This window comes from Lupinus angustifolius, chromosome LG05 (genome assembly GCF_001865875.1).
Source record: "Lupinus angustifolius cultivar Tanjil chromosome LG05, LupAngTanjil_v1.0, whole genome shotgun sequence".
Classification (NCBI taxonomy): Eukaryota; Viridiplantae; Streptophyta; class Magnoliopsida; order Fabales; family Fabaceae; genus Lupinus; species Lupinus angustifolius.
Window position 1 is genome coordinate 21,980,474 of NC_032013.1, and position 20,783 is coordinate 22,001,256.

Consider the following 20,783-nt stretch of genomic DNA (forward strand, 5'->3'; position numbering starts at 1 on the left):
TTACAAATTATTTTGACTATATACTATTATTATTATGAATTTAATATATATATATTTAGTGTAAAAATTCATATATATAGTTAATATATATTCTACCATTTATTTATATTAATATGAACGATTATCAAATATAAATAATGTAGTAACAATATAAAAATCTTTTCCATACATAATCTTATTTTGTTACATTATTTACCACTAAGTGTATTTGATTTGTGAAAATACTTTATTTTGATTTCATGGAAATAGTTTTTATTTTCAGTAAGTGAAATTTTAGTAAGATGTTTGTTATGGTTTGTTATTTTCTAGTTCTGGGAATAGAAAATGATAAAAAAACATATCAAGTTTAAGCATAAATGAACTTTTTTATATGGTAAATGTTTATTTAAACATATTATATCAATAAATGGGTCAATTTAGTTTTGAATATATTACAATAATCTTCCTTATATCAACATCTGTATCTCTTATCGTAGAAACCTTACAATAGGAGGAGAAAATAGATAAAGAAGTGAGAAAGGGTTGAAGTGGACTTCTAAAAATTTGAGCCACGTTACATAGCTTCAAAAGGAAGAATTGCTACAGTCCTATAGAGAAATCTGATTGACAAATATTTGATTTATAAAAGTAATATTTGTTGGAAGTGACGACAAATTTAAAAATGATTACAGTGGTATCCTTGGTTATACAAAAGATAGAGTCAAGTGCTCTTCCATTAATTAGCTTTAAAATGGAAGTAATAATACATAATTGGAATACTCCTCTCACACAATAAAGTGATATATATATATATATATATATATATATATATATTGTAGACCAATCATTTATCATATAAATAAACAAAATATCACTTTCATACTTTTCTCTTTTTAAAAACTAATTGACAAACAAAACATGAGTAATCTCTTATTGCTTTGAGCAGTCTCAACATAGCTCTAAATGGTGTTAAGTATAATTGAGAACACTATCAAGTACAAAAACTAGAACCATAGACAAGGGGTACAAAAGGTATGCACAAAAGAAAGACCATAGAGGAAAAATGGACTGAAATCCTGCAATAAGGCCTACTGTTGCACAAACAATTGCAACTACCAATAATTCAGCTGAGAATTCCCATGTCACTTTTCTTACATAGATCAGAATTGAGATTGCAAAGAACCCAAGAATGTTATTCATGAACACCCCTCCATAAATCTGCAATGGCCCAAATCTATTTTCGTAAGTCTTGACAAAGTGGTTTATTTGGGTAGGATTCAAAATTACCCCAATTTTCCTTATGAATTATTGTAAATAACCTTTCTTATGGTTTCATATGGAAGTGTGAAATCTTACGTAAATGTAAAAAATCAAACTTTTTGTACGTTTTCATATAGAATATGTTAAATTTCTGCCTATATAACATTAATCATTAAAAAAGGGCAGATTGTATATGAGGCTCCTATTTAGTGGATCTGGGAGGATCGATGGTCAGTAAACAACAACTTTATTGTTGTACTGAGACTCACCCTCTTATAACATAACTCATTGAAGAAAATATATATCAGATAAATATTGTATCTGATACTCGTATCAGTATTGGTGTTCATAGGCGTTAATCATTAAAAAGGGTGGCGCGGTACATGAGGTTCCCATCTAATAAGGTCTAGAGAGGGTCGATAATCACTAAGCAGCAACCTTACCATTATGTCACGACTCTGTTATAGTATTACTCATTGATGAAAGATAATTAACTAACCTCGGAAATGGCAAGAGAAGTAGTTCTTGGCTTCTTATGGCTCACTTCTTTGATTGCTGAAGTTGCTTCTCGAGCATTTATGGCAAGGGGGATTAGAATAAAAGAGATGAAGAATGGATGAAATCCTGCATTGTTTGAGAAATTCTTGACACTTTCTATCAGAGGCTCAGCTAGAATGGATAGCATAGCAATTCCTAGAACCACATACATTATAGCCTTCAACCATGCCCATATTGATTTATCAACTACTGCTTTGATTTGCTTCTCTTCCACCACCATGTTAGCCTCTTCCCATGCCTTATGCACAAGAAAGAGTGTAAGTGTTATAAGTTAACATTACTTACTATTTTTGTACTCATAAAAGATGAAGCAGAATAATCAAAAGTTTGGAGGATTCCACAATGAGAAAAGCTATATACTACTAAAACTTCCCGAAAATATAATTCACGCTTAAATTCGATGTTTAGTATTAGGAGAATGACATAACTCTAGACTATTTAGTCATACTGACTTTGATATCATGTTAAGAAGTAATTCTATGAAATTTTTTAGTCGATTTACATAATTGGTTTTATATATCTAAGAGTGTTACCCTTAAAGTTGATGGTTGTGTTTGGACAAAGGGAATTGTGCATAGACTTACTTGATATATATCTTCTAGAGACTCAGAATTTGACACAGGAGCAGGACTTGAAGTTGAGCCAAGCCATTTCTGAAAGCCATCAACAAATTCCTCCTCATTAATTATCTGGTCTCTGTTAAAGTCAAGTTCTTCAATGACTAAAGAAACTGCATCCTCCACCTCCATTGATACTTTCACAAACTTGATGTTCATGATTAGTTCCTTCAACTCAGATTGAGAAATGCAGCTATCTCGATTTCGATCAATTTTCTCAAACAACCTGTTATTGGTCACAGTGGCTATGGTAAGTAACAAAAGTGTAGAGGGATTTTATGAATTTGTTGTTCTCTTAATTAGACTAGTGAACTATATAGTTGACTCATTTTAGGATATTCATGTAGTTAGAAGCTTTCGACATGATAAAATGGCTGGCAATAGTTGTTGTCGAGGTTTAATTATGGGACCATAACCACAACCGCAACTGCAATATTAAGGTTTTGGTAGTCTCTGAAATCACATTCCGCAATTGTCTGCAACTTTGATACATGCAATAATGTATCCATAATCGCAGCCGAAAATTTAAAACCTTGGACTTGTATTTCATTTTTTCATATTCAACTAGTAAATGGTTTTGGCATGAATTTCAAATCTGACTAAAATGTCAAGTTGGCAAGAGAAACAAATTAAGATAGTTACCCTTTGAGGGCTTGTTCATCAGGTTTGCCATCTGCTGTAAAAAGGCTTTCAACCATATCACTTTGAACATGTCTTAAGATTTCAGTTATAAGTTGTTTCTTCCCTTCATGTTCTTTTCTTTTGTTCTCAATCCATGGTCCAAAAACCTGTCAATATTTCAATTGTTTGGTGTTTTTCATCATTTCCTTCACAAATGCTTAAAAATAAGAAACTAAGACAAACAATGTAACATATTTTATTACCATGAGGAAAACATATAAATGTAAATGGAAATATAAAACAAACCAAATTTCACATTAAATTTTCCTTTACAAACCCATTTACACCTTGCTTCAGAATTTCACTAAATATTGTGAAGATTTGTGAAAATAAAGGGACAAAGTGACAAACAATGTAACAAATACAAGAATTTTAAAGTATGTTTCACATATAGAACATACAAAAAGTTAAAAACTATATAAAATTGAATTCACTCAAAAACTAGACTGAAAAAACAAGTTAATTTCTATGTATGATGTATGGAATTCAAGACACTGTATAATGTATATTATGTACCTGATATACCTCCTTGAGTGATTTCCTTGAAAAATACTGTTTGGCTAAAGCATGCTTTGTTTGATCAAGCCATTTTGCAAAGCCACTCACAAATTCTTCCTTAGTTATTTTTTGGTCATTATTCCTATCAAATATTTGTAACACCTCTTCTACTTCTTTCTGCTCATCAATATTTGTTTCATTTACTTTGTTTTTAAGCAACAGATCTTTTATTTCAGAAGCTGATATACCACTGCTCCCATCTTGATCTATTTCCTTATATAGCCTGCAAAGAAAATGCACTTGAAGGTGAGAAATTATTATATGATCCAGGAAAATATGATCCCAATGAATAGTAATACGACACCTAGCAATTATCGACACATGACATATTGTTAATGGTTTGGACCACATGGTCCCGGATCATACATAGTTTCTAGAAGAGACTATGATAGAATTATAATGTACTTATCATTTACATTTTGAGATATGTGTGATGAAATCTGACCTTCTTATAGCACTTAGATTTGGAGTACCATGCTTAGTGAGAATCCTTTGTAGGGTGTTCTGTTGAACATCATTTATTATTCTTAGTATTAAGTGATCATGTCTCACATATTCTAGTCTTCTTTTCTGTACCCAAGGTTCAAACAACTGCAAGTTAAATAGCCAAGTGGAATTGTTACTTGTAAGGATTACATAGTTCTTTATAGGGCTATAGGACACTGATAATGAAATTGGGTTATAGACATTTTTTAAATAAAAAATGTAAAATTTATGTGACAATGCAAAATGTAATATTTTTTATTTTCCCTAGCTTACACAATTTATTAGGATTACAAGTAACAATTCAACTAAACAATGTATAACACTTAGAAAAGGTGATTCCAATAGTTTGTTTTGATAATAATATAATAGAGAATGATAGTTGACAAACCTGGTAAATGAAGTATAGTAACAGAAGAATGGTAGTAATGATGATAGCAACTACTAAAGTCACAGATCTTTCCTCAGAAGAGAATTGGAATAAGTTTGGGATTTGCATGATTACTAGTGGGATGATGGATAAGACCATGATTCTAGCAGTGTAACTGCTCTCTAAATCCGTAGTAATTCCACAACCTAATCATCAAAAGTAACATTTTTTAGAGGCAACAAAGTGAATTATAAAGAGTACAAGGATACTCACCTATATAATGAGGGACAAAAACATGTGTTTCTTATTAATTTTATATTTTGCAATCCAATGCGGTTATATCATTATGATTGTTAAACTGTGATATTATAGCTACATCACGTGATATAGTTTGCAATTTGAATCATTGAAATAGAATAAGACTCAAACAAATTAAAGTGAAATGAAGCAGACCATTCAATAATGCTTTGATACTTTTTTGTGTTGAACTAGAACCTTGATAGATTCTAGACCTTGATTCATGCTCAAAATCTTGCTTTCCTGCAATAACACAACTTCCCCAAACTAGTGTCAGAAGCATAATAGATGAACCAGCTAATAATCCAACTCCTGTGAAAGCATATTCTTGTGCCACTTCTCCATTGCTTAGAAGTCCAGAAACTAGTAAATACAAAATGATAAGGGAAAATGTATCAGAAAACCAAGTTCACTCATACCCAAGATTATTGATATGGAGAATATAAGAAGCTGAAATGAATATTAAACATAATTTAATCATATATAAAGCATGTTGCCTTAGAACAAAATTAAAAGCTTATATATTCTACAAAGAAAGCTAGCTATGTATTTCAATGGTATACATTATATACATGTCAAATAGGTTTGTAATTTTGATTAAGGTTGAATTGATTGTTTCTAGTAATACTAATTCATGTGGGAAATATCAAAGAAGATTAGTTCAATCTCATGAAATTTATTTAATAATGTCAAATTGTTAAAGATAGTTAAATGTGAATGTTTATATTTAGAAAAATGTTCATCACAACTACACTACTTATCATCATTACACCACTTTATATCATTAATGAAGTTTAAATTCATGGCTAATAACTTATATTTAGTGTAATATTTATACATTGTTAGATATAAAGATTTATATAACTTAATACATCAATCATTATTCATATGTATTACTTTTTTGAAGAATCAATAATGATTAATCATAAATAATAAAATATATAATGGTTGTGTATAAAAATCATATATTGTTCGTTACATACATTAAATCATAAAATATGTAACTCACAAGTCACAACTCACAAGAACGTTCTTGAATTTAACATATATTTACTTTGATCATAAGGTAACACCAACTATTGGGACAAAGTCATGGACAACCCTTCACGTAGTCATCAACCTTAATAAATAATTAGATAAAGTAGGAAAAACGAGAACCAATAACATTAGTGGTTCACTAGTCACAACAAGCCATAATTTTAAAACTAGAGGTTAATTTTTATATTTATTATGTATACTGAAAGTATAAGTGTTTTTTTTATTGTAAGTAAATTATTCATCATTTATATCTTAATCAATATTGATTATCAAACAAAGATAATATAAATAATGGTAGATGATGTATTAATATTGTAAAAAATTTAACACTAACGATACGTAAATTTTAAACTCTTAATTTTTATGCATTATCAATGTAAAATTTTATACATACTCAATACATTATCTATTATTCATTTGTATTATTTTTTGTGAAGAAGTATGACGATATATAAAATTCTTATATGGTTGATAAGTTCATTTTTCTATCTTAGATATATGTGTACACACGAACTTGCCATTAACATATATATACACCTATGAGTCTAATATCTATTCTAAGTTACTATAAAAAAAACATTTAATACATCTTCTATCATTTCAACAAGCCATGATATTGTTGCAAGTAGATCTACAAAATTGGACCAATGTGTCCTAAATTCTTTTGATGTGTTTAGGAAATATATGTAAGGAAAAATATAAAATAAGCAAGTGAAAAATAAAAATACATTATATCAAGTAGACTGAAATATATATGTACTATCATTGTAAATAGTTATATACAATCTATATATCATTCATTACAAATATTTTTTTGAGGGGTTAATAATAATTAAATATATATGGTGGATGATAAAATAACAATATCTTACACTACAAGTATGTACATTTTTTCCTCTATCAACTATATAACATTCAAGTATAATTAATTAAAGAGAAAATGATATATACACTAATAGTGTAAAAGTTTTTAACATTGTCATAACATCATTACCATTCATATTTAATTATTATTAACTCTTCAATCAAAGTAATATAAATAAATAATGAATGATACAATGACTATATATAAATCTTTATGTCTCATAATACATAGATATTATACTCATAATTAAATAACAAGTAGATATAGCATACCAAGAAGAATTAAGGACTCAGGAAGGGCACCAATGATATGAAAAGCACTAGCACCAAAGATACCAGGGCCAAGAATCTTGAATATTTGCTCACCTCCACTAACCAAATATGATTCTCCATGAAACAACAAATATTCATACACCAAAATAAGAAAGAGATGACCAAAAATGTTATCTGTGCATGGCAAAAAACCATACATTTGCTTGCAGTGCTCTTCAAAGGGTTCATCAATTCCTTTCAAAACTAAGTAATTAGAAGAAGTTTTGTTGGATTGAACATCATGAACTCCATCTGAAACGAATTCAGAAGCATGGTCTGGCAAATATCGACATTGAATCTTAACTGTTATTAGTATTAAAAGAAGAAATATAAAGTATGGTGTTTTGGAATTGTGTCTCATTTCTGATGAACTAATTAAGCAAAGGAAAAATAGGTTAGAGGATTCAAAGGTATTAATTTCATCACTATATATAAGGTTTTAAGGATGGTCAATTCAACGATTTAACATTTGGGATTCCATTGGTTCCATGGTCATTTTATTTATATAATTTTATTTTGTTGGCAACATGCAACTGAATTCAACTTCTAGATAATAATAAAATTGTAAATAAGTACCAATTAGTATCTACAATTAATAAAAATGATATATTATCCTGAAAATCATTCATTCATTATAATAAAACATGTAACATGTATCTGAAGTGATAATTTATTTATTAATAATTGACTTACAAATAATATATATATATATATATCACTTTATTGTAATATAATATGATTTGTAGAAGAATTTTATATAAGAATATATGATTACTATCACAAGTAATTGAAATTAGTGATGGTTTACTTGCATACTAGTCTAATGGAAAAGTCAATTATTGATACTGCAAATAATAGTCTTCCATGTCCAAATTTTTGGTATAGTAATTCCTGCAGATTGGATGTGTTATTTAATTTCTCAACAAAAAAAAATAACTATATATCATGGACTTAAAATGTGAGTGCTAAAATTAATTTCAGGAAATGGATTGCACTTTATGAATCACCATCTTTTGGTTAATTTCATCATTATTGGGTCTTCAAAATTGGATTTGTTTACAATGTATCGAGTTAGGATGGCACAGACCAATATGACAATATTAAGTTACAAAATATGTTGAAATGAATATATTAATCAATTGTGAATTTAATTTGTTCGGTTTCAATTTGTAACTTATATATAATATAATTTGGTGACATCAACATGGCCCCAACAAACTTGGCATGAAACCACATTTTTTATAAAATATGTTAAGAATTCAAACTTTATTCTGTGTAAGGATAAAGTTTGTCCATAAAAATGAAACACATACGCTATTCATATACCCCTGAAGATTTTTTTTTGAAAAATCCCTTACCCTCACTCTAATTGGAGTTCATGTTGTAATATATAACTTGACGTGCAAACAATGTTATGCTATAACCAGATATTACAATGAAACACTATTATGTAATGATGACGTTGGCCCATTAACTCGGTACTCAAATATTTTATTATAAAAGGAAAATGATATATCGTAATACTAAATTACCTTACCCATAATAAAGTGATATATGTTAAAATATGATATTTTATTTATTAATAATTAATTTATAAGTGAAATATATCACTTTCATGTGAGTAGAAAGATTTGTAGAATGATTTACCATTACTCATAAAATAACTAAATTGTTGCAATAAAGTTAAATGAAACCTCCCTATAACCTTTGAAATCATGGGTAGGTTTCATTTAAGCTTTCCTTCTCTTCAATGGTAAGACTTACCCAATATTTCTTTTTAAATCTTAGTCACCCCTTGACCCTCAATGTGTGGAAATTGATCACACGTATCTACTTCCATTATAATAAGACTAAGTGATTGAATTGATCAATTCTCTGAAGCAAATGTATTATTGATAGTTGGAAACCAAGTGCATAATAATTCTTGTGCTATAAGTAAATATCTCTTCTTTTCCACCTTGCCACAAAAAAAGAGTTCTGAGACAGGTTTTTTGTTTGCTTCCTTGTATTCATTATGTAGATTATTCTTTTCACGTCAATATATGTTGTCATCGTGCATGCATGCATGCATGCTCACCGCAGGTTTGAAGTGTTTGTACAAACACATTGGAACATCATTTGAGGTATTTCTTTATTTTTAAAACATAAAGTATAAGAGGTAAAAAAAAAAAGTAAGTGATGGGGGAAAATATTTATATGAAACTAAAGTATATCCTCATTATTAAAAAATAAGTTATTTCATTAAGTCACTAATATCATGACATGTGTCTTATTTCTTTAGTTTTTTAAAATAATTTTATAAAAAGAATCAAATATGACTCATATCATGATTTTAATTAATATTCAGGAATATAATTTATCTTCTTGTATCAAGAAATATTTTGTTATTAAAAGCTATTAAATAAAGTAGAACCGTTGAGGAAATACAAACTGATAAGCCACAATCACAATTCATAACTATAACCAAATCACTAAGCAAGATCAGTTACATAGGACAAATAATCTTATAATGTTTTATCATAAATCATATTTATCAATAAGTAGCCACCAATTGATTAAATCTCCACAGCCCTCACAACCATAGTAGCATAAAATTGTAAAAACTTATCTAAGTAAGCAAATAGTTGTATATTTAACCTTTATTTATTTTAAAATGCATTATAGCCTCTTCTAAAGAGCCTAATCTAAACAAATAAAATATACAAAAAAGGTTTTGCTTTGAAACTAGAGTTTATTTTTTAGGATTAAACATTATACACTAAGCCTTGGTAAATATTTTTTACACTATCAACAAATTATCCATCATTCATATATTAATTATCATTAATTCTCAAACAAAGGAAATACAAACCAACAGTGGATGATATATACTCCAACCTTCTACCATTACATATCAGGAAAAAAAATGTTTTGTCTGAAAAATCATATCACTTTACATCTACATGAAGAAATGTGACAAATTACAATATAAATTGAGAAACAACATGAGACATAATCAAATAATAGAAGACATGTTTTGGTATTTATGCATAAATAACTGAATAACAGAACTTTGATCAACATTCACAACCCACACCTTTTAGTTTTCACTGAATTAGCACATAAACATATTTCCATACAGTGCTTTTCTATCCATAATAATTGGATACAATAACAATTGATGAGGAATGAGCAAACATTAACACAAGTTTTAGAAAAGTTGTAAATTCTTTTTACTCCAGTGTTTAAGGTTTGATGTTATCTCAAGCATTAACACTTAATTATAATGGAGTTGCTCTTTCTGGACATAAGGAAAACAGATCAATATTCATACATCTAACACCAATACATACATAGCCTGAATCAAATACATGAAATGTTTATAGCCTCTGGTTGAAGTTGTACAAAGCACACACAACAGCTACACCACATAGGCAACCAAATTCAGTGTGATCGCGATTCTGAAGGCGATGTTAATTCTACATCACGGTCCTCTCTTCCGCCGTTTTGGCTCCACCTGCAAATTCAGGGCTTTGTTCATAAAATTTGTAATAGTATATTATCAGTGAAAGAGTCAGTCTGCAACCCGATGTAACCACATAAGAACGCTTTGGCTTGTTTTCTGTTTTGTTTTTCTTAGTAGGACTAACGTTGGTTGTTGTTGTATTCATGATTACAGTGAAGATAATGGACCAGAACCAGAAGAATGATGATGAAAGTGAATCAAGACTGAAACTGGTGAAGTGAACTCAAAATACAGACAATTGAATAACTGCTAGTATTGATGAAAACCGAAAAATGATTATACAAGTGTTAGTTTCTAGCTAACCTTTCCTTTAATAGTTAGGACTAACAACCATATACAAAAGTAATTTACTGTGGTTAAAACTAACCAACTCTAGTTAGATCAGTTAGTTAAATAACCAATCCAGCTGTTAATCCATTGTATCGCTGGATTTATGCTGCTCCTGTAATAATTACAAAAATGTTGTCTTATTTTCACTATGTGTCATCTATCAAACTCCATGAAGGAAATTGTAAAGCTAATATTATTTCCTTCACAATATTTTTTTAAAAAACAAATTGAAAATAATGATATTTTTATAATTGAGTGAAAATAATCAATTTAAAGCATACATAAAAAAAACCAAACAATGCCTAAAATTCTCCGATTCCGTCATAATCATCTCTTACAAAAGCAGTTCTAAAATTCACACAAAGGCCCTCACTAATAAGTAATGTCATCGAGTAGATAGACAAAAACATTCAGACATACCAGTTGCATAACATCCCATCACTGAATCTCTACAAAAAACTAATATGAGGATGACAACTACAATATGATACCTTGAAGTATACAATATTTCAAATCATATTCTAATACAATCTAGATTGGTTTTTATCTGCAGAGTTTTTTAAAGGCCTCCACGTGGTTTTATTTTACGAAAAATCCAAATTCAAACACATCATTGGTAATTAGTGAACCATATCCCTACCCTCCAACATATCATAAGCAGAATGTTCCATCAGTATAATTAATGAAGTTATGAAAAGAGTTGGTCACGCTTTAGGCAAATCCATATTTCAAGTGGCATAGGGGAACAAATTTAGTATTTAAAATTGCGAGCAACTAACATTTCTTTGAAGGATATAGTCGAGGCAACCGATATCAGAATTAGAGGATTGGAAAGGGGTTGACCATAAGGGAATTGTTGTTCTGGAGATTAAGAGCTCCCACAATAGGAATGGATGTATAAAAATAATACAGACACAGATTAACTTTAGTGAAATAACCACTCGAATAAAGCGAACAAGTATGATAAACATAAGAAATATAAAGGTCAAAGTCCATAATAATAAACAAAATTCATATCTCTATACCTCAAAAAATGATTTCAGCCGGAATAAAATCAAATACAAATCACAAGCAAATGTACGGTAAGGCTGTCAGACAAGATGACACAAAAAACGCTAGAACTATCACATAAAGGTACCTGAGTCATAATATCTGCAATTTACTTTTAACCATCTGACAAGCTTAATTCTTTAACATTTTGGAACAGATTAAAGTTTCAAAAATGCCAAATTCTTTCAAATTAAATGTAGAAAACCATTCAGGAGAAAAGAGAATTGACTAAGCTAAGTTTGGAACTGAGACTCAAAAACACAAATGTTAACACATTCTAATTTTGTAATATAAAATAGTACATGTGCCTGGTATTTTTCATGTCAAGACTAGAAACAGCACGACAACATGACTCTTAAGTCAAATAGAACTTTTAATTTCTACAAAAGAAGCAAAAAAATACATGTAAGATTATTCGGGACTGGGTGCAGGAAAACTCACCTTGCCATCAGATGCTGGTGATACTGGAAATGTAACCTGGGGTTTCTTCAAGTCATCGTCGGATGAACATTCGGAACATACAAAATGGTCCAATTTCTTTGCTTCTTCAATAGTCATGCCCACACAAGCAGGATGGTACCTACAAGAAACCTACAAAGATTGAAATTTGTTTCTTTTATAGAATCTATAAGCTAATAAACATATACAAAAGAGTACTAGCATGACTTCTTGGATACTCCATAAATGTAACAATTTTTTTGTGATGAATGAATTTGTGATGCCAACTACGGTCAGAGTTGATGAAACCACACAAGAAATTAGCCCCTGCATCATTCAACTTATATAAGGAGACAAGAAACAACACGATCCAGAGACAAGATTCTGAGGCAAAACTAAAGGCTGATATAAGACAAATCAGCAGTTTCAACTCAATCAATGTTTCATTTGTCAATGAAGTTTTAATTTCTTTTAGCATGACTAGCCCACTTGTCATTCATGTTTTCTGTATCCCTGCATTGATTTTTATCGTCTTTTATTGATTTAACAATCAGAAAGTCAACAGTAACTGAACCATAAAGTCATATAGGTTGTAAATCCAGGAAAGAGGAACTTAATGGGGGTATTAAAACTATTGGACTTAAAGAAAACATCTTTCTAGAGCTTCGTTTGCGTTAGGGTCAAAATCTTTTTGTTCGGCTCCACAAGTGCTGGAACATCTGCAACTTCTTCATCCAAGAAAAACACACATCTAATATGCTCAAATTACACATCTGAAAAAATGACTAAAAAACAGACTCAGATGTAATAACAGTAAACACTGTAAAGCAAAAATACACTCATTTTACCAATCCTTGCACCCCTCACACTGCACCATGAGGTCATCCGGGTTATAAGGCATCTCACATTTGCAATACCTACAAAACATGAAATTAGATCAACAACATAAAAACTACACCATTTCCAATACCGAAAACACATGTCTGCGTCAAGGAAAAACAAGGTAAGGCTTCTCTGAAGAGATCTTTTGGGTAAAGTGAGCAACTGAGTGTCCATCATCGATTTAATCTAAAATGCATTAAAATCATAACCAACAATAATCAAAGGGTGGATAACAATTCCTTAATTGCTCACTTTACACATTTGCTTACTTGAGTTTAGATGAATCTTATCCGAAAAACAAAAACCAATCAACCAAAAAACTCACACAGCAACACGGTCAGGCGTGAAAGCCCCAGTAGCAGCCTTGTACTCAAACCTACAATAATAATCCTCAGCACCTACATTTTCAAGCTTAGTATAGTTCTTGAAGGAGTGCACAATACACTTCCCTTCAATGGTGTGAGCACTCTGAACATCATAATGGTCAGACAAAAAAAGCTCCTTTGCTCCATGGAATTGTCTTCTTCCTCCAATAGACTCTTCAGGCCTATAATACCATCTCACACGAACCTTCACATTGCTCCTACCATCCTGCTCAATCTTCTCAACCCGCGCCACATATGGCGGCTTGCTCGTATCCGAAGGACGCATCAAAACACAATCTCCAGCTGCAACAAAACAAAAAAAACTCACCTTTTAAGCAATTCACTCAACACTCACATGTTTTCAAATCATTAACTTCGGATTCTAGCACAAAAGGAACGATTTTGAAGTGGTTAACGCAACTGGGTAGATATAATATGAAAAAGTTATTAGCTACTTTCAGAAATCCACGCAATACCCACATGGTTTCAAACAATGCCCTTTTGTTTTCTCCTAAAAAGGAATGATTTTGAAGTGGTTAACGCAACTGGGTTTATGCAAGGTGAAAAGGGTTTCGATTATTACCTCTTACGATCTTGTTTGTGCCTTTGATTGTGTATGAGTCTATGTCTCTTTTTCCTGGTCTCGTTTTCGCCATTAAATGGAGGGTTTCACAGCTTTGTTTTTTGTGATATGGAGCTGGAAATGCAAGTGGTTGATACTTCACAATAATGGTTGAAATGGTTGAATTTTTGAGAGCCCTAAAAGTTATAGTTTTGGGGAAGATAAAGAAGAGAGGAACCCTAAGGTTTCACTATCTTTGAGAGAGAAGGGAAGTGTGTGAAGGACGCAAGTCGCTTCTTTTTTTGCTGTGAGTTACAGTGATTTTTATGGTACAAAAATAGTTTTTATTTTATTACTATTAGAGATTGTAGTAATAGTTATTACCATTAAAGTTTGAGTTATTTTGTTTGTTGGAAATTGGAATTAATAAGATTGAAAATAATATATTTATAATGAAGAATGAGTTTTATATATTGTCATTACATTATTTAATATTTATGTTTAATTAGTATTGATTATTCAAAAAAAGTAATACAAATGAATATATAAATTGTTTTGGTATTTCCAAGTGTTTCCCTTCATAATTTTGGTAAGGAATTGACATCTTTCTGATGTGTGACTGCTCTTCCAAACAAGTGTTGTTCTCAGTAATAAAGTCATTGACTTTTTTATCATCTAATGAATCTAACGAAATCTTACACAACTAAATTAACATTTTTGTAGCAATAAGATATTATATTTTTAATGAGTAAATATAGTATTTGGAATTAATGTCCACAAATGTGGCAGAGAGTTTGATATATTATTCTACGATCATTATTTATTATTATCTCCTCTTCTTAATCTTCAATTTTTTATAGACAAAAAGCTTTTCTTCTCCTCTCACCTTCTCAAAACTTTTATCCATGACTCAATAGATGTAATATCTTTAGTTTATCATCTTCTTCCACAATGCCACCACTATTCAAAAAATGTGTTGAGCGTTATAGACTTTGTTCTTTATTAGAACACAAAGATACGGACTATGGTTGATCAGATGTTGATGAAGGGGTAGAAGGTAGTCGTCAAAGCAGCAGGAGGAAGTAGGAGAGTTGGACCTGCCGGTGGAGGTACCTGAAAATGTTCTCCGACGATCAAGTCAGTGTATGAACTAGTGAGAGAATAGCAATAGAATGAGTAATATTAGAGAGTGAAGAGATTAAGATACTTCCTGTTGGTGGAGATCCCTATTTATAGAAGGGAGATTTGACATTGAGCTCTTGGCTGGTGGTGCGACGCGTGGCCGACCAAAGGTGTTGTCGGGAGTTGCTTTTCCCGTGTCAGGCGGTCTGCTAGGACCGTACACTGTGCCATTCTTGTCTTCTAGCCTGTGGTTGGTTTGGTGTCTGTTCTGTGACCTGTCTGTTGTGCTGGCAGGTAGGTTGGTGGAGTACGGAAAGCATGCTGTCCCTTGGGTCAACTCTGGTGGTCCCAACAAGTGGGGCCCACCTCGGCGACCAAGCTTGGGACTCTTCGGTTCGTCGGGTAGGAACAGTTGCCCCCAGTCTGCCAGGATGCTGGGCGAGTATGCTGGGAGACTTGATATGAGCTTCGTTTGATTTGGGTGAGGGATCTGCTTTGGCGACCCAGTTGGTGACTTCGTTGGGCGAGCTTGTGGGAGGACGGTACCTTCTCTAGGGCGGACTGTCCGCATGAGGTTCGGCGCCCTGAGGTTGAAAGGTTGTCGATTGAGTTGGTCAGGGCGTCGGGCGAGGCCTTCAGGGCGTCGGGCGAGGCCTGTTACGGATGCTTCTGAACTGGTGATTGTCCTATTGGGCGTATGGATTTATCTTGAGTAGCTTGGCGTCTCTTTGTGACTTATGACGTATTTCCTTAGTTCCTTGTGCCACGTGGTAGGTGTTAATGGCCTTGGGCAATGTATTGGCCGGAATGGACGTTTCATCATTATCTTCTGTGACCTTTAACATCCGCCGAACTTTATTATATCTTGGGATTGACCGCTGGTCACTTAACTGCTAGCACGTGGCACGACCTTTGGATTTTGCCGAATTTCCCTTATTTTTCGGGTTTCCATTGGATTGCACTTGAGTGTTTTTCTACGGTTCTGATGAGGGTATGGATGGGCCTGGTGATTTGGCCCATGGTTCAGGTTCTTCCATAAATAGAGGTTTTTGTGATGTTTCCACTTTTACGCATTTTCAAAAACCCTTGAATTCATTCTGCGATTTCTTGCTTCTCGTGTGATCTTCTTTTGGATTCTTCCAACTTCTTCAAAAAACCCAGGTAACCTTCTATTCTTCATGGTTTTTATTTGTGATAATGAGTCCGATTCTGACGTGGAGATCCTTCCTAGACCTCCACCGTGTTTCCAAAAATTGTTACCTTCGTCTTACGCATTGGTGGAGGTTCTTGAACCTTTGAGTGTTGTCCCTCCCCCCAGAGGCGGAGGTGCAGGGTTTCATTGAAGGGGTGCCGATGACTATCTGGCCTCACTGCGTGCCAAGTATGGGCTTAGTTTGAGCAGCAGTTCCGATTCTGAGTCTGAGTCTGAATCTGATGACTCTTGCGATGGCAGGTTCATGACGATGAGGACTTATAAATCAAAGGCTCCGCAACTGTCTGTTCCAGCGGAGTTGACCGGGGCGGATTCCCGCTACTGGTGGGTGGACAGAGAAGTGCTTGGGACGCCTAGTACGTTCCCTTATGGGAGCTCCCTCAGCCTGCCTGTGGCCAAAGAGTCGTTTCATGGTTTCGAGGTCGTTGCTCCTAAGTCAGTGGAGAGGGTCTGTTACGACTTTGCCGATGAGAGGAAAGATAAGTACACCTTCTTCATGTACGAGGCGTACGTCCGACGCTTGGGGCTTCGTCTTCCACTGGAGGAGTGGGATATTCAGATTCTGGTGCACCTGCAGCTTGCACCGAGCCAACTGACCCCAAATTCGTGGGGGTTTATTAGGGCGTTTGAGATCATGTGCCGGGCGGCGGGCTTTCCTTGTACTTTGAAGCTATTCTTCTGGATATTCCGGGTCGGACATCGTACCAATTCTGATGAGGAAAAGGAAGGTCACCATGGTTGGACGAGCCTGATCTCTCGGCTAAAACGGGGGTTGCTGACGCCGTTTTCTTCAAACGAGAAAAAATGGAAGGGCGGGTATTTTAAGGTCAACGTCAGGCGGGCGTGGAATGATTGGTGTCTCAGCAAGTCGGGCGGGCCATAGTTCCCTTTTTCTTGGAAGGGGGACATCCATCAACGCCCTTCTAAGGGCTTTTTGGTGGAGACTGGGGACTTATCGCTGGAGGAGGCGAAAGCTGCTGAACTCATATCCTACTGGATTGACAAGGGGGAATTCTTCCTTGCTCGGCGATCCGTGATGGGGGTGGTGCTTTAGTGGACCTTGTCGGTGGGTGGACTGGGTTCATCTTTTACTACTTTGCTTGTCTGTATTTGCTTATCCTGTTATTAATGTTTTTCTTCTTCTTTGTGCAGTCGAGCTAAAAGCCAAGATGAGTGAGAAGCTGAGGAAGAGTCTTCTTTTGAAAAGGTCCGTCGCCTTGGTTAAAAAGGATGTTGCTTCTTCCAAGCGTCAAAGGACGTCATCTCCCCTTCCTTGTCCTACTGAGGGGTCTTCCCGCCAGGCAGATACGCCGCCTTCTTCAGAGAGTGAGGGGCCGCCTCAGAATTTGGTGGAACCAGAGCTGGTCCACAAGGCTCCTGAAACGCCTCCTGTTGTGCCAACTGAAGCAGATCTTCCTTCCGAAAATGCTGGAATTCCTCCGCATGTGTCAACTGGGGACGAAGCTGGGACCTCAGTGCCTCCTCCTTCTGGGCAGCCAGTTGGAGAGGACGTTGGTCGTTCCTCTGAGTCGACCAGAAGAAAGGGGGCTAGGGGGAGTCAGGACCGCATTTCTCCTGTTAGCGTCCCTCGGGTTATTGAGCAGGCGCTCCTCAATGCCAATGCCAAGGAGACTTTCGACAAGTTACCTTTATTCGTCCTTCTGCAGAACGTGAAAGGAAGCGCTGTTATCATTGCTTCTATCCAGAAATACTTGGAGGTGGACAGGGTTTTGGAGGCGCGGTTGGCGGACGCGACGACGTCGAAACTCCGGGTTGCGCATGAGGCGGAAAAGCAGAAAATGGCTGATACCCATGCTGCTGAGAAGACGGAGTTGACCAGACTGGGTGAGGTCGCCAAGGCCCAGGCGACGGATCTATCCGCTCGCGTGGGGTTTTTGGAAAGCGACAAGGTAAAACTGACCGCCCAAGTGATGGAATCAGAAGGGGCTGTTCGTGCTAAAGAGGAAGCGCTTCGCCGGCGAGAAAGGGAGTCTGTAGCCTGGAAAACCCGTGCTGAGGCCGCCGAGCGAGAAAGTGCTGCACTTTTTGGGCAGGTGCAGGCATTAAGTGAAGAGAAATCGTCTCGGAAGGCTCGGGTGCGGAGACTGGAGGATGAGAAAGAGCAGTTGGAGCATGCTGTGGGTGAGGCCGCGGCGGATGCTTGGGAGAGTGCTCAATCCCAACTAGCCCTGGCGTATCCAGACAAAGATTGGTCTTGGATGCAGCTGGGGCCTATGTTGAAGACGGGCGCCTGCTAGTGGGGGGTGATGATGGTGAGCCGGTGCTGATGTCTTTTCCTGGCCAGGGTGGGGGGCCTTTGTAACTTTGTGTTTAAGTTTCTTGTAATTTTTCTTTTTCTTCTTGATCGCCTTGTAACTCATTTTCATCTTAATGAAGAATCTTTGCTCTTATATTCTTTAATAAACTCTTGTGTAATGTTGTATAACAATTGGGGGATGTGTTTCTAGATGATTTGAACGTGATAGATTTAGTTCTGAATTTGCCCGCCTTCAGCCAGGCGAATGTTAATGCAAAATGGTCTCTTGGAAACTACAGAAAAACCATTTAAGTGCTCGAGGGCTGGCCCCATGGGCGGGAGGGAAAACCCTAGTTGGCATCAGGCAAGGGGGGTGAAGACCGGCCCCTTAGATGTAGGTAAAAAATCATAGTTGGCACCAGGCAAAGGGGGCGAAGACCGGCCCTTTGGGTGTAGGCAAAAAATCATAGTTGGCACCAGGCAAAGGGGGCGAAGACCGGCCTTTTGGGTGTAGGTAAAAAATCATAGTTGGCACCAGGCAAAGGGGACGAAGACCGACCCTTTGGGTGTAGGTAAAAAATCATAGTTGGTACAAAGCAAGGGGGCAAAGACCGGCCCCTTGGGTGTAGGTAAAAAATCATAGTTGGTACCAAGCAAGGGGGCAAAGACCGGCCCCTTGGGTGTAAGTAGAAATCATAGAGATTGCAGGAAATGATTCATCAAGACAGTTGCAGAGCACAACGTCTCAACCATATATATATATATATAAGTGGAGAAGATTACAAAAGAAACGACCAACCGCGCATGGGGTTGTCGGTTAGACATAAAATATCCGGAGGTTGGCAGCGTTCCAAGTTCTGGGGATGTTTTTTCCTGCCAAGTCTTGAAGCTTGTAAGCTCCTTTGCCGATCTTGCTGATGACGCGGTAAGGCCCCTCCTAATTGGGTCCCAACTTGCCTTTCACTCGTCCTACGTCTGCTCTCCTTAGTACCAGAGTTCCTTCGGGAAATTGGCGGGGAACGACTGAAGAGTTGAATTTCGTCGCAGTTTTCTTTTTGATGCTTTCTTCTCTGAGACGGGCTCTTTCCCGGATCTCTTCCACTTCATCGAGGTTGTTTCTGAGGAGGGACTGATTATCGCCCTCATTGAACTGAATTGTTCGCCAAGTAGGTTCGCCTATCTCGACCGGGATCATGGCCTCTGCGCCGTATGTTAAATTTAACGGTGACTCGCCGGTCGTCGAGTGGGGAGTGGTTCGATATGCCCACAGCACGTGATGGAGCTGATATGACCAATTTGCTTTTGACTCGTCTAGCCTTTTCTTCAGCCCTTTTAGGATGACCTTGTTTGCTGCTTCGGCCTGTCCGTTAGTCTGTGGGTGCTCTACTGAAGTGAAGTGCTGCTTGATATGGAGGCCTGATAACAATTCTTGGAATCTTCGGTCGGAAAATTGGGTGTCGTTATCTGTTAGTATGGCGGACGGGATGCCGAAACGAGTGATTATGCTTCGCCAGGTGAATTTCTGGATGTTTGTTGAGGTGATGGTAGCCAACGCTTCCGCCTCTATCCATTTAGTAAAATAATCTATGGCGACAATCAAAAACTTCAGTTGCCCTGTTGCTTGAGGGAAAGGCCCCAGGATGTCCATACCCCACCTACAGAAAGGCCAAGGTGCTTGCGTTGTGGTTAGTTCTTCTGGCGAGGCTTTATGGAGATCAGCGAAAAGTTGGCAACGGGTGCATTTTGCGAGTGAGGTTGGTCGCGTCCTTTTCCATTGTGGGCTAGTAGTACCCAACACGTAGCACCTTCTTAAGGAGTGAGGCGGCGCCCAAATGATGTCCACAACTTCCCTCGTGAACTTCTCTGAGGACATAATCCGCCCGCTCTGGACCAATGCATTTGAGTAAGGGGGCGGTGAATCCTCGCCGATATAATGTTCCCCGGAGCAGGTTGTACCAACAGGAACACCTGAGGAACCGTTGTTTTTCCTTCATGTCGGGAGGTACGGTGCCATGGAGGATGTATCGGATGAAAGGGCCCAT

At 35.6% G+C, this 20,783-nt stretch overlaps 3 protein-coding genes across 3 annotated transcripts in view; all 3 read right to left on the minus strand.

Annotated features, from left to right (window-relative positions):
* LOC109348118 lies at positions 889 to 7,423 on the minus strand. Its single transcript, XM_019588349.1, has 9 exons — positions 6,979 to 7,423; positions 4,960 to 5,166; positions 4,528 to 4,712; positions 4,099 to 4,244; positions 3,612 to 3,876; positions 3,057 to 3,202; positions 2,382 to 2,640; positions 1,739 to 2,035; positions 889 to 1,197 (listed from the first exon to the last, which is right to left on the minus strand). Exons 1-9 carry the CDS (start codon positions 7,376 to 7,378, stop codon positions 949 to 951), a joined length of 2,154 nt encoding a protein of 717 aa, XP_019443894.1. The 5' UTR covers positions 7,379 to 7,423; the 3' UTR covers positions 889 to 948.
* On the minus strand, positions 10,112 to 14,464 carry LOC109348119 (chromatin remodeling protein EBS-like). The gene is made up of 5 exons (XM_019588350.1): positions 14,171 to 14,464; positions 13,548 to 13,890; positions 13,189 to 13,257; positions 12,344 to 12,482; positions 10,112 to 10,513 (listed from the first exon to the last, which is right to left on the minus strand). The coding sequence occupies exons 1-5, from the start codon at positions 14,241 to 14,243 to the stop codon at positions 10,481 to 10,483; spliced, it is 657 nt and encodes a 218-aa protein (XP_019443895.1). The 5' UTR covers positions 14,244 to 14,464; the 3' UTR covers positions 10,112 to 10,480.
* LOC109347077 overlaps positions 19,679 to 20,783 on the minus strand; it is a 2,513-nt gene continuing 1,408 nt past the window's right edge. Inside the window, exon 2 of the mRNA XM_019586807.1 lies at positions 19,679 to 20,729. Coding sequence (XP_019442352.1) covers positions 19,679 to 20,729 — 1,051 coding nt within the window. The remainder of the gene's footprint in view (positions 20,730 to 20,783) is intronic.

Bases quoted from the DNA above. Each gene is read 5' to 3' on its own strand.
- LOC109348118 (XM_019588349.1), bottom strand. From the start codon at position 7,378: ATGAGACACAATTCCAAAACACCATACTTTATATTTCTTCTTTTAATA. The intron at 5,167-6,978 runs GTATGCTATATC...TGTATTTACTAG, and splicing joins TGAGTCCTTAATTCTTCTTG to TTTCTGGACTTCTAAGCAAT. The intron at 2,641-3,056 runs GTAACTATCTTA...GACCAATAACAG, and splicing joins GATGAACAAGCCCTCAAAGG to GTTGTTTGAGAAAATTGATC.
- LOC109348119 (XM_019588350.1), bottom strand. From the start codon at position 14,243: ATGGCGAAAACGAGACCAGGAAAAAGAGACATAGACTCATACACAATC. The intron at 13,891-14,170 runs GTAATAATCGAA...GTTTTGTTGCAG, and splicing joins CACAAACAAGATCGTAAGAG to CTGGAGATTGTGTTTTGATG. The intron at 13,258-13,547 runs GTGAGTTTTTTG...CATGTTTTGTAG, and splicing joins ACGCCTGACCGTGTTGCTGT to GTATTGCAAATGTGAGATGC.